The 17,112-nt window shown below is 41.1% G+C and overlaps 1 protein-coding gene across 2 annotated transcripts in view; it reads left to right on the forward strand.

The window, feature by feature from the left end:
• The window catches only part of ZNF704 (zinc finger protein 704), a 112,264-nt gene that overhangs the window by 65,284 nt on the left and 29,868 nt on the right, over positions 1 to 17,112 (forward strand). For both annotated transcript variants that reach the window (XM_063450362.1, XM_063450363.1), the window contains exons 4-5: positions 12,567 to 12,670; positions 14,332 to 14,564. In XM_063450362.1, coding sequence (XP_063306432.1) covers positions 12,567 to 12,670; positions 14,332 to 14,564 — 337 coding nt within the window. The remainder of the gene's footprint in view (positions 1 to 12,566; positions 12,671 to 14,331; positions 14,565 to 17,112) is intronic.

Consider the following 17,112-nt stretch of genomic DNA (forward strand, 5'->3'; position numbering starts at 1 on the left):
GCCTACTTTACCTCCGATAAACCCCAGGCGACTAAACCTTCTATACCGTTCCATACCCCTTAAGGATACCCTTGGTCCCAGACCTTCCCCTTCTCCCCTCCTCCCCTCCCATTTCCCCCCCTATGCCCGAACCAAGCCACGGTCATCTGTGGCTAGAGCCCTGTCATCACTACAAGTCAGAAACCCTCCCACATAGGGTGATCTCCCCCTGCCGACCTTGACACCGGTACACACCCCTCTGTCAACCCCAGACTGGTCTACTGTATGTGTCACTTACGCCCATCACGGCCCAGCCCTCCAGCGGAACTCCGCCCATGCGGACAAGGTGCAGGCTGGCTGTGTATCAATCGCAAAGGTATCACAGTAGTCGCTTCTGACTTTAGGTAGTCAGTCAAACTGTTCATAGATGCACTGTATTCTGTAACGTGTAACTTGTTTCCCCCCCCTCCCCTCCCTTTTCTTTTTTCTGTCTCCCTCCCTGTCTTGAAAACTATTACAAATAAAGAATGTAAAAAAATAAAATAAACATGCAGTATATGTGTAGTTATGAACATATCTATACTCTCTTTACACTTTTATACTCTCTATAAAAATATGTTGCTTAGCCCAGTACACGAATTTTGGCTTGATCCATACAAACCTCATCTGTTGAGGTAAATAATAGTTGCCAACATCTGGAATAACTTTCCAGAGACAATTTGAATCAGATCGATTACGTAAAGTGTTTACCAGGGAGTTGACTGGTAATGAGAATCCCCCCCTCTACCTTCCCATGATAAGCACAAGACATAGACACATTCAGCTTGTTTCCACGCTTGTCTCAGTCTCTCACTATCATGGCATTGGCATTCATTTGTGCTTACCGGCAGCACCATAATCCTAAATAAAAATTTTACCCACATATGTTTTGTGACAGCTGAAAGTTTTTGTTTTTTGTTAGTCTACCATTGAATGATTAGTGGTCACTAAGTGCTATTTGATAATTGCTTTCCATGGTGGACAAAAAAAACATTACCACTCTACTGGTCACCAGGTTCAAAATCAAATCCTACTATCCTATTAGACAGGTATTAATGTGACTCACCACTGCAAGTCTGGACAATCATTGGCACACTTACCAGGAGTGAGTTTTTACTCTAGTGGGCAAGTGAAAAGTTGTAAAGCCTGATGTCACTGTCTGGTTACGAATTTAGGTGAAAGGAGAAAGAGTTTGCAACTGCAATCTACAAGTACATTTTAGTTTTAGATGTTCCATATTTTAAAGAAGTTTAGCAAACAATGAAGAGTTTAGCTAACAAGGAATCTCACAACTTTCTGACTTTTTGGCAATTGGAAACCACACCAGGTTGGACTTTAACCAGTCTGGTTGGGTAAACATACCCGAGAGCCTGGACCTTATACCAGTTCTGTTTGACTAAGGTGGATTGGGTGATGGTGTTAGTAAAAACATCAGATCAATCACTTTTCTCTAATTCCTCCCTTAGGTCGTGTTCCCATCTTGAAACCCAAATAAGCTTCAAACTCCTCCAGGGTTTAGATAAGATTAGGTAGGGAAGATAAAGTACTTTAGGGGTCCAGAGTGCCCCTTTATTGCATATTAGCAGACAGACTACAAATAAATGTGTTTTTCTACCTTCATGTTTATTTTGGGATACCTGAGCTGTATGTTAAGGAAATGCTCTAAGCCAGGGGTGTCAAACTTATTTGTTCTGGAGGCCAAGCTGTCCACTTACCGTATATACTCGAGTATAAGCCGAGTTTTTCAGCACATTTTTTGTGCTGAAAAAACCCAACTCGACTTATACTCAAGTCAATGTCTGCATTATGGCAATTTACATTGCCATAATACAGACTGGGGGCTGTGTAGGAGGGGGGCTGGCAGTAAGCTCTTCCTTACCTCTCCTGCAGCTCCTGTCAGCTCCCTCCTCCTTCGCGCCGGTCCGGTCAGCTCCCTCTGCAAGTCCCAGTGTAAGTCTCGCGAGAGCCGCGGGGTCATAGCGCGGCCGCGAGACTTACACTGGGAGATGACAGGAGAGCTGACCGGACCAGCGCGGAGGAGAAGGGAGCTGACAGGAGCTGCAGGAGAGGTAAGTAAACGCTTCCTGCCAGCCCCCCTCCACTGAACTGCCAATGCCACTGGACCACCAGGGAGTGAGAGCCCCCCTCCCTGCCATGTATCAAGCAGGGAGGGGGGACGAAAAAAATATATAAATAATAATAAAATAATAATATTATAAAAATAATAATATAATATAACAAAAAAAAAATATTCAAATAATAATTAAAAAAAAAATAATAAAAATGCCCACCCCCACCAAGGCTCTGCAACACATACACAAACACACACTGCATCACACACACTCACACTGCACTCATACACACACACTTTTGTGCTGAAAAACCCCAACTCGACTTATACTCGAGTCAATGTCTGTATTATGGCAATTTACATTGCCATAATACAGACAATGGGGCTGTGTAGGAGGGGGGCTGGCAGATTACCTCTACTGCAGCTCTTGTCAGCTCTCTTCTCCTCTGTGCCGGTCCGGTCAGCTCCCCTGTCAGCTCCCAGTGTAATTCTCGTGAGAGCCGCGGGGTCATAGCGCGGCCGCGAGACTTACACTGGGACTTGCAGATGGAGCTGACCGGACCGGACCGGAGGAGAAGGGAGCTGACAGGAGCTGCAGGAGAGGTAAGTAACAGCTTCCTGCCAGCCCCCCTCCACTGAACTGCCAATGCCACTGGACCACCAGGGAGTGAGAGCCCCCTTCCCTGCCATGTATCAAGCAGGGAGAGGGGACGAAAAAAATAAATAAATATAAATAATAATAAAATAAAAAATAATAATTTAACAAAAAAAATTATTAAAATAATAATTAAAAAAAATAATAATAAAAATGCCCACCCCCCACCAAGGCTCTGCAACACATACACAAACACACACTGCATCACACACACTCACACTGCACTCATACACACACACTGCACTCATACACACACTGCATCACACACACTCACACTGCATCACACACATACACACACTGCACTCATACACACACAATGCACTCATACACACACACTGCACTCATACACACACACACTGCACTCATACACACACTGCACTCATACACACACACTGCACTCATACACACACACTGCACTCATACACACACACTGCACTCATACACACACACACTGCACTCATACACACACACACTGCACTCATACACACACACACTGCACTCATACACACACACACTGCACTCATACACACACACACTGCACTCATATACACACACACTGCACTCATACACACACTGCATTCATACACACACACACTGCATTCATTATATACACACACTGTAAATAAATGTTCAATTAATATAATTTTTTTAGGATCTAATTTTATTTAGAAATATATCAGTAGCTGCTGCATTTCCCACCCTAGTCTTATACTCGAGTCAATAAGTTTTCCCAGTTTTTTGGGGTAAAATTAGGGGCCTCGAGCTTATATTCGGGTCGGCTTATACTCGAGTATATACGGTAAACAGTTTTGGAGGGCTGATGCCTAAGAAATATATATATAAATGCACAAAACAACAAAAAAGTAGCAAAAATTTAATTTAGCACTTTCTTAGAACAATAAAAATGTGTATTTCTGTATAGTGTTGGCATTCGAATGCAGTTGTGTGTTTGTATGTATTGTTGTCATTTGAATGCAGGGATGTGTTTGTGTGTTTGTGTGTTTGAATGTAAGGATGTATTTTTGTGCAGTGCTGGTATTTCAATGATGGGATCTATGCACTCACACAACTCAGTTACACATAAAACTGACACACACAGGTACACATACACACATATAAGTAACAATTAACAGAGTTTTAACCGTAGTTCAACTATTCTTCCTTATCAATATTAGCATTAAAAATATATTTTCTGGGAGGAGGGGGGGGAGAGGGGCGGAGCCAACAACTGAGCGGAGCCAACAACTGAACGGAGCCTAAACGCTGAACAAAGCGGAATTTACTCACCCAAAGGCTCCCAAACTCAAGGAGAACCGTACTCACAACGATGGGTCGCAAAAATAAGAAATATAGACCCGAAAAACCCCGGCGATCACCGACATCAGGGGGGTGGTGTGGAGGCCGCAGAGACCTGTCACGGCGCCTTGCTCCAACGAGCTCTGCCAATCATATAGCAAGGCTTCCCATTGGGGCATGCTGGCATGGGGACGGCTAGCCAGCAGGTGTTACATACCCCCATGCCTCCTGCACCTACTGGTGGCTCCCCAATAATGGACTACCAAAAGAAAAAAAAGAAAAATGTGCTAAGCTTGTGTGCCTCTATGTACGCTGTTGGGGCGTTTGGCGTTGTCTTGTAATCACCTGCACAACAAAAATGAAAAAAAAATGATATCTATATTTTTTTTCCATTAAAGTGTTCCTTTCAGGCTAAACCATACTGTAGGATTCAAATTTAGGAAAAAGCCAGAGGATATTGATTCAGATAGTCCTAATGAAAAAAGTACATCTAGCTAATATAGACCAGTAGACTAACAGGGCTTAGGTAAAAGAAAAATAAGCAAATAGATAAGACACCCTTGAATAAAATATGGCTATTGCATATAAATGAGGGATATTGTTGTGATAGTATAGTTAGGTTTAGGGTAATTGAATTAAGATCAGGAATACATAACAGCAGGCATTAGATGGGCCAGTTGTTAAAATGAACCTGAAACTGCTCCTGTATACATTGGATATACCATATTCACAAAGATACTGTCAGGATTACAAGTTGATCCAGCACGCAGAACTGTGTCACACCTAGGACTAAGGATAACGTATAAACAGACCTTAGAATGGCCGGACTTAACGTATCCAAGAATAGTCAAAATACTGCTGAGGTCAGGAACACAGAATCAGACACAACGAAAGCCAAAAGTCAAGGATACCAGAATTCAGGGAAGTTAAAACAAAGCCAAAGTCAAATACCAGAAAATCAAGATCAGGAATGCACTCTCGGATTACCATCAGGATGAATCCACAACAGGGCAATGAGCAAAATGAGAATTGGGTTTAAATACCCCTCCTGTGGATCCGATTGGCCGTAACCGGCCTTTGACCCCAAAAGCAATTACCAGGTTTCCATGTGCATGATTGTTGCTCGGCACAACTTTTTCTGTCAGGACGGTAAATGCCACAACAAGTGCTGACTAGGGAGTTTCCATAGCAACCACAGTGCATGCGCGGTGGTTGCTATGCGTGGAAAGCAGAGGGACCTCTCAGCATTGACTGACAGCTGGGAGAGAAATCTATTTTTAGTTTTTTCTCCTAATCGAGACATTTGCTAGCAGAACTGCTTGCACAATGTAGAGACTGAATCTTATGCTTAATCTAATGAGCAATTAGTTGTTTGGGGTATGACAAGTCCCCTTTAAGGCGGTAGGAGTAGAGTATTAGTTTTTTAATATATGGCATTTTTCTTACTGTGCCTTTGGATTTTTTTTCTGAGCTATTTTATCAGGTTACTACTTAATGCTTTGGAAAGTGCTAGCTTGGAATAGTAGTATGGCTTCTCCAATCTGTCATTAAAATACTTTTTAAATTGCTATTCTTCCCAGCTCTTATATCTAGTGCTTGTGAGCAGAGAGCCCCTAATAAATTATTTATAAAGTAAATGAAATTGTCCTGTGGTGGCATGAACCTAGAAAGACGTAACTATTTATGTGGAGTTCAATATAAACAGATACAATTCTCAGAAAGCACAAAAAATAACCAATATTTTCTATTTGTATTCTCTAAAAGGAAAATGGTTTATAAACAGAGCCAAAGATGATTGTCCACACACGAAGTCTGTACTGTTTGGTACTTACGCCTCTACTCTTTACTCGAGCTTCACTAACACACCTAAACCAGCTATTAAAGAAACACTATTAACATTAGGAATACAAAAGTGTCTTCCTAATTCTAATGTCCCTCTGGCTGTACCCTCCCGTAGAGCCCCCCTTCCCCTGCCCCGGTGCTGCAAGGGTTAAAAAACCTTGTTACACTTACCCGATTCCAGCGTAGATCTCCTTTGCGTCGGGTCATAGCTACACCTCTTCCAATATCATCCAACGAGTTGGGCTAATACACATGCACGGTGAGTTCCGCAAGTGCATTAGTCCCTCAACATAGGAAAGCGTTGCTGCAATGCTTTCCTATGGGGATTAAACTGATGCTCGATGTCTTCATGCAGAGAGTGAGGACCAAAAGTCCTTTGGTATTAGTTAGTGCATTACTCCCTCCTGATTGCTGCAGTGCTTTCCTACGGGGATTTTACTGACACTGTCTGTACTCATGCAGTCTGTTTAGAAACCAGGAAGTGCCTCTAGTGGCTGTCTGATTGACAGACACTAGTGGCAGTCTTAGTCCTGCAATGTAGTTAGTGCTGTTTCTCTAAAGCTGCAATTATTTACATTGCAGGACTAAGGGAGACTGGGTGACAGCAACCAGACCACTTCAATGAGCTGGAGTGGTCTGGGTGTCTATAGTCCCTGTAATATATTTCCCACCATATTTCCCTTTTGTATAAAAGACAATGATTTATAAATACCAAAAGCACATTCCCAGCCATATAAATCACCCTTAACCAGCCTTCTACATTCCAATGCAAATGTTTTTGATGGATAATAAGTTAGTGCACTTCTTCAGTATGACCTGTGCACAAAAATGGATGGGCAAAGAGTACAGGGAAAATCAGCCATAGTCACCTAGCAACATAGTGACTATAATAATCTATAGTGGTTATAGTACTTAGATTGTCCTTTAGATCTTGACCTTAATTAATTTGGGCTTGTACTATTATTTGCATATATTAATTTGCTTTGTGCATCTTACTGACTTATTTAGAAATTGGGAGGACAATTAGTATGTTATACGCAGCCAAGCCAAATAGTCTTCCTAAAACCAGGAATGGATCTTGGGGAAGGGTGGCACCAAGGCAAGTGTCCTCCCCCAGACAGGCACCCACACAGGGTTACCAGAAGTGGAGACTTGATTTTGTAACACTGAAAATGCAGGCTTTGTTTATTACATCTGTGTGACAGAGAAACAATCTGGGTAGAGGGACAGATGGTAGGGGAAAATATGCAGAAAGTTGAGGGTGTGTAAGGGAGCATATGAGGATAGAGACAGAAAGGGAAATAGTTAAAGGTGTGGGCCGGTGAATATGAAAAATGAGGCAGAAGGTGTGGGAGAGAATATGGAAAAAGGTCAATTTGTGGAGGGAGAATATGATGAGAAAAAGGGATAGAAGATCGGGGGAGAGTATGGAGAAAGTTGAAAGTTATGTGGGGGTAATGAGAAACGGTACACATGGTGGGGGAGAGAAACAGTATACATGGTAGGGAGAATATGGAAAAAGTTGAAGGTGTGGGGGTAATGAGAAACGGTACACATGGTGGGGAGAATATAGAAAAAGTTGAAGGTGTGGGGGTAATGAGAAACACTTTACATGGTGGGGGAGAATATGGAGAACGTTGAAGGTTTATGTGGGGGTAATGAGAAACAGTACACATGGTGGGCAGAAAGTGGAAAAAGTTAAAGGTGTGGGGGTAATGAGAAACGGTACACATGGTGGGGGAGAATATGGAGAATGTTGAAGGTGTCTGTGGGGGTAATGAGAAACGGTACACATGGTGGGGGAGAATATGGAGAAAGTTGAAGGTGTCTGTGGGGGTAATGAGAAACGGTACACATGGTGGGGGAGAATATGGAGAAAGTTGAAGGTGTCTGTGGGGGTAATGAGAAACGGTACACATGGTGGGGGAGAATATGGAGAAAGTTGAAGGTGTCTGTGGGGGTAGTGAGAAACGGTACACATGGTGGGGGAGAATATGGAGAAGGTTGAGGGTGTGGGGGTATGATGAAAGGGAACAGAAGTTGAGGGTGTGGGGCAGAATATGGATAGAGATGGTGATGGTAAGATATTTACAGAAGGGCAGAAAGTGGGGAAGAGAGTCTGGAGAGAATGGAAAGTATGGTAAGATGGACACCACTGCAGGAAGAGACACAACTGGAAGAAGTTTACCAGTGGGAAGTAATGTGGGAAAGGTAAATGATGACATGATATGAGAGTTTTATTGCTGTATAAACCTGTTATGTGGGCTTGTACTATTATTTGCATATATTAATTTGCTTTGTGCATCTTACTGACTTATTTAGAAATTGGGAGGACAATTAGTATGTTATACGCAGCCAAGCCAAATAGTCTTCCTAAAACCAGGAATGGATCTTGGGGAAGGGTGGCACCAAGGCAAGTGTCCTCCCCCAGACAGGCAACCACACAGGGTTACCAGAAGTGGAGACTTGATTTTGTAACACTGAAAATGCAGGCTTTGTTTATTACATCTGTGTGACAGAGAAACAATCTGGGTAGAGGGACAGATGGTAGGGGAAAATATGCAGAAAGTTGAGGGTGTGTAAGGGAGCATATGAGGATAGAGACAGAAAGGGAAATAGTTAAAGGTGTGGGCCGGTGAATATGAAAAATGAGGCAGAAGGTGTGGGAGAGAATATGGAAAAAGGTCAATTTGTGGAGGGAGAATATGATGAGAAAAGGGGATAGAAGATTGGGGGAGAGTATGGAGAAAGTTGAAAGTTATGTGGGGGTAATGAGAAACGGTACACATGGTGGGGGAGAATATGGAGAAAGTTGAGGGTGTGGGAGTAATGAGAAATGGTATACATGGTGGGGGAGAATATTGAGAAAGTTGAAGGTTTATGTGGGGTAATGATAAACGGCACACATGGTGGGGAAGAATATGGAGAAAGTTGAAGGTTTATGTGGGGTAATGAGAAACAGTACACATGGTGGGCAGAAAGTGGAAAAAGTTGAAGGTGTGGGGGTAATGAGAAACTGTACACATGGTAGGGAGAATATGGAAAAAGTTGAAGGTTTATGTGGGGGTAATGAGAAACAGTATACATGGTAGGGAGAATATGGAAAAAGTTGAAGGTGTGGGGGTAATGAGAAACGGTACACATGGTGGGGAGAATATAGAAAAAGTTGAAGGTGTGGGGGTAATGAGAAACACTTTACATGGTGGGGGAGAATATGGAGAACGTTGAAGGTTTATGTGGGGGTAATGAGAAACAGTACACATGGTGGGCAGAAAGTGGAAAAAGTTGAAGGTGTGGGGGTAATGAGAAACGGTACACATGGTGGGGGAGAATATGGAGAATGTTGAAGGTGTCTGTGGGGGTAATGAGAAACGGTACACATGGTGGGGGAGAATATGGAGAAAGTTGAAGGTGTCTGTGGGGGTAATGAGAAACGGTACACATGGTGGGGGAGAATATGGAGAAAGTTGAAGGTGTCTGTGGGGGTAATGAGAAACGGTACACATGGTGGGGGAGAATATGGAGAAAGTTGAAGGTGTCTGTGGGGGTAGTGAGAAACGGTACACATGGTGGGGGAGAATATGGAGAAGGTTGAGGGTGTGGGGGTATGATGAAAGGGAACAGAAGTTGAGGGTGTGGGGCAGAATATGGATAGAGATGGTGATGGTAAGATATTTACAGAAGGGCAGAAAGTGGGGAAGAGAGTCTGGAGAGAATGGAAAGTATGGTAAGATGGACACCACTGCAGGAAGAGACACAACTGGAAGAAGTTTACCAGTGGGAAGTAATGTGGGAAAGGTAAATGATGACATGATATGAGAGTTTTATTGCTGTATAAACCTGTTATGTTCATAAAGAATTTCTTCCAGTCAGCTTTGTTTGCCTTAAATCTGAAATTCACATTTTCATTTGCTTGTATTTGGAGTAACATAGTAATCATCATTGATGAAGCAAGTGCATAAGGTACTTTAACTAAAGTAAAAAATGTAAACCCAACGAAAAAAGATTTATTGAGAATAAAAGAAAGAAATTGAATTGAAGAGGAGGAGGAGAGGTGCTTGCAAGGGGGCAATCAATGTAAGTGTATCTGTGGGCTAAAGGGTATAACAGTGATTTTGGAGCCAAGGGGGGAGGGGGGTTTATTGTAAATGTCCCATGGCTTAAGGTAAACTGGTGTTGTTTTATCCATGAGATAGATTTTGATTAAAACCTTTGGGAAAGAATGGTCACGGCCCTTCCAATGTTTTGGAGGCAAACTTTGAAAATGGTGAGAGAAATCACAAGGCTCTTTTCATCCTTGGAGATACAGATATGAAATGCTGTTCACATATGGTGGGCCAAACATTATTTAATGATAAATAGGGGATATTACGTAGCTAATCTTTTCAATAGAATCAGGCGTGATTCCAGAGACAAAAGATGTGCCAGAACTAAATTAATAAGGGAAACTGATATTTCTCAAAAAATTCTAATTTGAAAATTCTCAGTGCTGCATGTTCACTGGCCCCGTAGACTAAATATGTGCCTGTACTCACACTCTCCATTCAGAGTTCCTGAGGTCCTGAGGTCTTCAAGAAGAAGACCTTTTTCAGTTGGCTTTCTGATTCTCTCAATGATGCACGCCAAGGCAGTCAAATGAGAAAAAATTACCTCAAATGTCTGATATAGCTTTGATGTTCATTTCGTCAGTAGCTGGCATTAATTACTGACATAAAGTTCAAAAGTAAACCATAGAATTAGATGTGCCACCATTTTGATTTTTTGCCACACATTTTGCAACTATCTCATCTGTAGGAATTCTACATGTTTCTAGACCTGAGAGCTGTAAATCATCACATGGCAGGCAGTTACTGTGTGATAACATTTTTGCTTAAATTGCATATAGTCTTTTCTGTGTGACACATTTCCCATTACGTGATACCAAGATTTATTTTGAGAACTGTTCATTTCATGTCAGTTATTCTCGAGAGCACTATCTTCTATTGGTTCTTATGCAAGGTTCCATCAAGATGTCTGTGTAGTAATAAGAATTGATTATATTTTCTCACTACAGAATTCTCAGAAAGCTCTAGTAAGCAAATCAAGCTATAACGTTTGATCTATATGAAGAACTGCATTAATAAAATATCAATTGCAGAACATTAGAAAAGTGTTCAGGTTTTTTACAATTCTATTACAGTAGAATTCAAAATGCTGGAATGATAAGAACAGAATACTGAGGAAACATACTTATATAAATATTCTATTTGGTCTCATTCTTCAAGTTACTTTCATTATACCACAGACACTTCCAAGAATTTCTATTTCTCGAACATCCACGCAACATCTTTGTAGTATTTAACTTGTGTATTTGTTATTTATATGTTTGATATATTGACAATATATATTTGTATATATTGTCTTGACATTTTTGTCAGCACAGCGTGGTTTTCTTTGAGTAGGCAAAGTGATGGTTAGGACTTACAATTCACCAATTATATACCCTGATATAACTTTAGAACAGAGAACCAGTTTATTCTTCTTTTTTTGTTTTTTGTCCTTTACTGGATTTTGTAAACCTAAATATGATTATTTACTACAGTAGTTAATTGGAGAGGTGTGTGTGTAACACATTTTGCTCTTCACTAAGGTAGAGAGTTTCCAACTTTGCATTTTAATCTAAAAACATGTCTATAAAGATGTTGATCTTGTTTGTTTACTAGTTGGTGCTGAAAGTTACACAACATGTCAGCCTGTGATATGGGGCTAAAGATGAAAATGTTAGGTTTACATCACCCCTTTATACCCTGTGACTTGTTTTATGGCTTTTAAGTAAAGGTGAGAAAATAATAGTCAGAGTGACTGGGCACCCTGAAGGTCATTCTGTATTACATAAGTTCACTTCGACCTCTGTAAATGTAGTAACCATTGAGTAGGTTCCCTACAGGACCTCTAGTTTCTTTGGACCTCCAATGTTATGACGCATTATTTGAACCACAGGCTAATGACAGGGCCAGATGTCCCATTAGGTAGAGGAGATGACCTGTCCTGTAGGCTGTGCCTGTTTTTCATCATGTATAATGTGCCTTTTTGGAGATTGAGTGGACTGATGGAAGAGATAAGTACCTGTTGATTTAGATGGTGTTCTCAATTGTCCAGTCAGCCTCCTATGCTTTATAGCAGACCTGCTGGTGTAAAACTCAGTGCTGTCTAAGCTCGCCCTCAGTCTGTGTGTGAGGCTGGACAGGAGGTTGAAGGGATCATTCTCCATCAACCTATCCATATTGAGCTGATAACTTTTCACCCATTGTATGTGGATAATGGAAAAGGTAAGAACAGTAAGCAGGTTCTTCCCAGGAATTTATCCACCCACAGCGTAGGGCAGGGGTAGACAACCTTTGGCACTCCAGATGTTTTGGACTACACCTCTGACAATAGCTACACAGTAAGAGAGAGCTCTAGAAAAGGTGCACTGAAATATACCATACTTTTTTTTTAGTAAGGTGGAAGGTAGAATACATTGAGAGTTCTCTCCTTTTTGGGTATCTCCTAGGATGCTCAAACAATTACATTTCTTACACATCTAATTGTCATGCTAATCCAATGTATGTAATATTTTTTTCTGTAATTTAAAACGAGAAGTTCTGTCTCTTATATTTGTATTTGTGAATAAATAAAACATAATATATTTTTTTCTTCTATTAGAAAATGTGAAGATGAAGTAGATATGGATAAAGTGACAGCTGCCATGGTACTGACTAGCCTGTCTACAAGCCCTGTGGTCCTCAGCCCTCCTGCTCGTCTAACTGGTAAAAGGACAAGCTCTTTGCTATTTGTGCACAGTTTTGGAAACATCAAAAAAGAGAGAAAAACTCATCAACTGGAATGAGATAGTATAAAGAAAGAATAATACAAAGAGAGATAAAAGGGTAGTATGTATGTGGTCTTCCTATTTTATGAATACAGATAATGTTTGGGATCAGAAGTATGTGAACCCTTAGAATCAAACAAAAAAACAAACACCTGAGACCTCTCTGAAAAGACATTCATAAATGAATTAGATGAAGAACAGAACCATGAGAAACAGACCCACTAGAATACCATTATTACTGTATTAATGTCATAATACTGTATTAATCAGATGCTTTTCTCACAGCACAGTCCAATGAGAAACTGTTCAATACAGATTTTTCCATGAAATAGTATATTATTCAAGTTTAGATTAACTTCTGCATCATCTGAGCAGCCAGAGAGGGACAGGAGAGCAATACATGGGGAGATGACACCCAAAGACTCCTTACATTATCAACACTACAATAAACTGTTGTGTTATGGTCTTTAGAGCGCCTTTAAATAATCACTGCTGAGATCCCAAAGGAACTGGTGATGAAGTGGTTCTGTCATTGTCTGGGGCATTTGTATATTTTGCAAAGACTACTCCACTCGGAGTCCGGTGCAGGGGAGGTGAGTTTTACTTAACTTCAGTGTCCTTTGTAGCTACTGCTATCTATATCCGGTTGGTCCTCATGCTTGCACGTGAGTACATCACTGAGGTCTTTAGAGGTCCATAGACAATGCCTTTTCCCCTACAAACGTCAGTAGTGATGGCTGAGGGAAATGGCAAACTTAGCGATGGTAGTTCTACCTTGTAAATTTTTGCTAATCATAGGGAAAATACTGACACCCTTTGGTGGTGGGTTGCGGCCCTAAATAATAATGGGGAGGTGGACCTATTGTCCCCTCTCATAAAAAGTATCTTACCCCCTCATGTCTAGGGGTCCCCAAGCCCATAGTCATGCATCCCATAAAAAACCCTACCTACACCCCGCAACCTAATAATAGTGAAGGGGGTCCAATTAACTACATACTTGTAAAATAGAAAAATAATACTTACTATTAGATTTCTTCTTTCTACTGCCATCTTCTTTTCTTCAGCCCCAAAAAAGGCCTATTTAAATGAAAAAGGACCTGAAATAAAATCCATCTTCTCCCCTCCATCCATTCTGCTCTTCCCAGACTGAGCTTGCAGGGTGGGAAGAGCACTCAACATGCAATTTGACACAGAGTGCTCTAATCTATTTTCGTATGTGCCCCACCATGGTGTAATGGGGGACCTGTGCTAGTCCCCTATATTGGATTAGCAGCAATATCTAGCAAGTGGGCATGCCCCTACTTGCGGCAGGGTGAGTAAGGGCAGGAAGGAGGATGTATATACTAGAAAGGGGGTCATATTGACTCTGTAGGGTAAGGGGGCCATAGGGCGATTTAGGATGCTGGTAGCTCCCTCCTTGTAATAAACTAAAATGAAAAAACAAATTGCAGGATGAATTTGTATTCATTCACTCATCTATCAGACAAATGGACTAATTGCCGAAAATTCTGACAAAATGTATTCGGCCGAACATGAATGCCCAAGTCTAGTATGTAGTGCATGTTTGAATGTTTCATATCTTTCTTGTCTTGTTTACAGATAATAATAATGGGTCTTGGAAAGAAGTTGGGTTTATTGCTTCGAGCACTAGCAGTAGTGACTACTGGAGTTGGGGAACACCAAGTGACTACTCCTACCCTTCCACTCCATCACCACCGCAATCTGTGGACAGTGTCAAACATTTCCGATCACCACTCCACCAAGATGATACTGTTGAAGACTCTGAAACAAGTGGCTTTCTTTTTGATGATCCTATTCCAAGAAAAAGAAAGGTGTTTTTAATATATTTTTCTAATGTATACATTATAGAGTTAATTCACATAACACTGCATTGACAACAGGGTGGTAAAAACCACATAATCAAGTGTTGGCGAGAAAAAAAATCTGCAAGGTGGCAAACTGTATCTGTATAGCTACTTATCAAACTCTCAAACTCTTTAAAAAAAATATATTCTCTGTTATTATTGCCAGATGCCTGATGCACCTAGACCTACATGCTGACAACCAATATGCTATTTAAAAAAATGTTTGCGCATGTATTGCTAAAGTTATGGTCAGTCTTGTTTTCAGCCTTTTATAACATTAAATACAAATATTTTGTATCTGTCTTCACGAGTCACACTTGTTTTGTCTATGTTGCATGATGAGCTGTTGTCTGCTATTAAGATTTCCATATTAATGTAATACATCCACTTATCTGACGGTCGCTCATTATGATACAATCTCTATTTCTATTATTTTTGTGCTGGTACCATATTCAATTGCTTCACTACCTAGACCAGGAGTAGGCAACCTTTTAGTAGACCTGTGCCAAAAGAAGAGCTTTAAGTCCCTTGGCGTACCAATATTATATTTTTTAATTGAGGTGTGTATGTTGACGTATTGCGCTTGTGTTATTTATGGTACATGTATTTATGGTGCAGTTCCATTGTAGCGTTGTGTTTGTGCGTTTGTGGGCAGTTATATTGTGTATGTTCATAAGTAGTTTGTGGTATTGTGTATGACACCTATGAATGTCGGTTTAGTATGGGGTGGCTTGTGGAATTGTGTGTGTGGATGATATGTCATATTGTGTGTTTGGTAGTGTGTGTATATGTGGGGCTGCTTGTGGTATTGCATGTGAGAGACTACTTCTGGGGTTGTGTGTGTGTGAGGATTGTCGGTGGTGTTGTGTTTGTGGGAACTTTGCTTGTTTGTGTGGGCTGTTTGTACTATTTTTATAATGAGGAGGCTATTCTGCAGCTCTGTGTATATCTAGCAGTGTGGGTGGCTTCCCTGTGGTCCAAAAGGGACTGGGCTGGTCAGGTACAGGCCAAGGGCATTTGCTGAGATAGCTGCTGTGGGCTGCTCTACTCCAGTGAGGACTTAGTTTACAAGTGCTTGGAGGAAGTTATCTGAGATTACATCCTCTAAATTCTGCAATGCGTAATTTATGGATTGTCCCTCACCACCTTCTTACACTAGCAGATATCTGAAGAATAGTTTCTAACTGGGACTCCTAATAAGCCAGAGCCTGTTTGGATCTGGCAGCCTTAAGTGCTGTGCAAAGGTACCTCGAGCGCATGCATGCAACACATGCCACAGGTTGCTGACCCTTGACCGAGACTGTATAAAAAGGAGAGCACATGTACAATGTTGGCTTCATGTACAAGGTCGGCTTTGCTATGTTAAAAACCTTGCAATCTTTGTGAGCTCGTTAGGCATTCTGGTAAAATGAATGTTAGTCCTGATGATACTGTTTGATCTTATATTATTTGCCTATTTGTGGTCGTTGACTCTTCTAATGGGTCGGCAGCATGTTTCATAGCTTGGATCGGACATCTCAATGCAGCTGACATGTAAAGTGATGACAGATATGGTACAAACACACTCAGGGGCTCCTAATGTCATCCAGATAACTCTGCCTATATCACCTTAATGCTGCAATTTCCTTCAGGTGACCAAGATTCTACTGACAGTGCTAAGACGTGGGGCAGCCCTGGTTCTGAAGAGCAGCCTTCTAAAGCTTTCTCTTTATAATCATTATAAAGCTTCCTGAACCTCTATCTTGTGTTAGTACTTGCTTTCCACTTGCTGTGAACCCTGTCCTGTACATGTGGACCTTGATAGTTTTCTTTTAGACCTGACCAGGGTATACTTGCTCAAACACCAAAAAACTCCCAACATCTTGGATGCATCTGATTTCTGAACTCAAGACCTTTTTTAAGCTTTTTGTTTTCTCCTGAGCTCAGTCTCAGTTTAGTTTATAGTCCAAATGTTATTCAGCATTAAAAGGAATTATTTATGTACCATGAGGCTGTATATTTTTGCAATATTTATATTTTTTGGTATATGAATTTCACTAATTGAACTTGTGTCTATAGAGATAACATTTTGACAGCAAACAAGTTAATATAAATAAACATTCAGAAACATATCTCAGTCCCATTGTTATACTGGAAATCTATATACACACAATAAAAATCTTAACCTAAAGAGTTACTGAAGCACCATAACCACTTCATTGATTTGAAATGGTTATGTTGCTTGGAGTCTTTATGTGCAGCTTTTCAATATGAAACTCTGCAAGCACTTGAATACTGAGAGGTGTAACTCCACCGCCAGCAGTGGCATTTGTACGTCATGAGCCAGCCAAAAACAGGAGTTCCAGGCTGGTTAATGTCAATTCTGTGCATATTCTTTGCACGGACAGTCATTCATTGACTAAGAGCACTCAGCTGACACTAATAGCCAATGAATAACCGGAGGGATTGGCATCTGGCTTCTGCAACTCTGCATTAGCTGGATGCTCGTCAACCAGCACCAGAGAAAACTTGGCTC

Source organism: Pelobates fuscus, chromosome 4 (assembly GCF_036172605.1).
Source record: "Pelobates fuscus isolate aPelFus1 chromosome 4, aPelFus1.pri, whole genome shotgun sequence".
Classification (NCBI taxonomy): domain Eukaryota; kingdom Metazoa; phylum Chordata; class Amphibia; order Anura; family Pelobatidae; genus Pelobates; species Pelobates fuscus.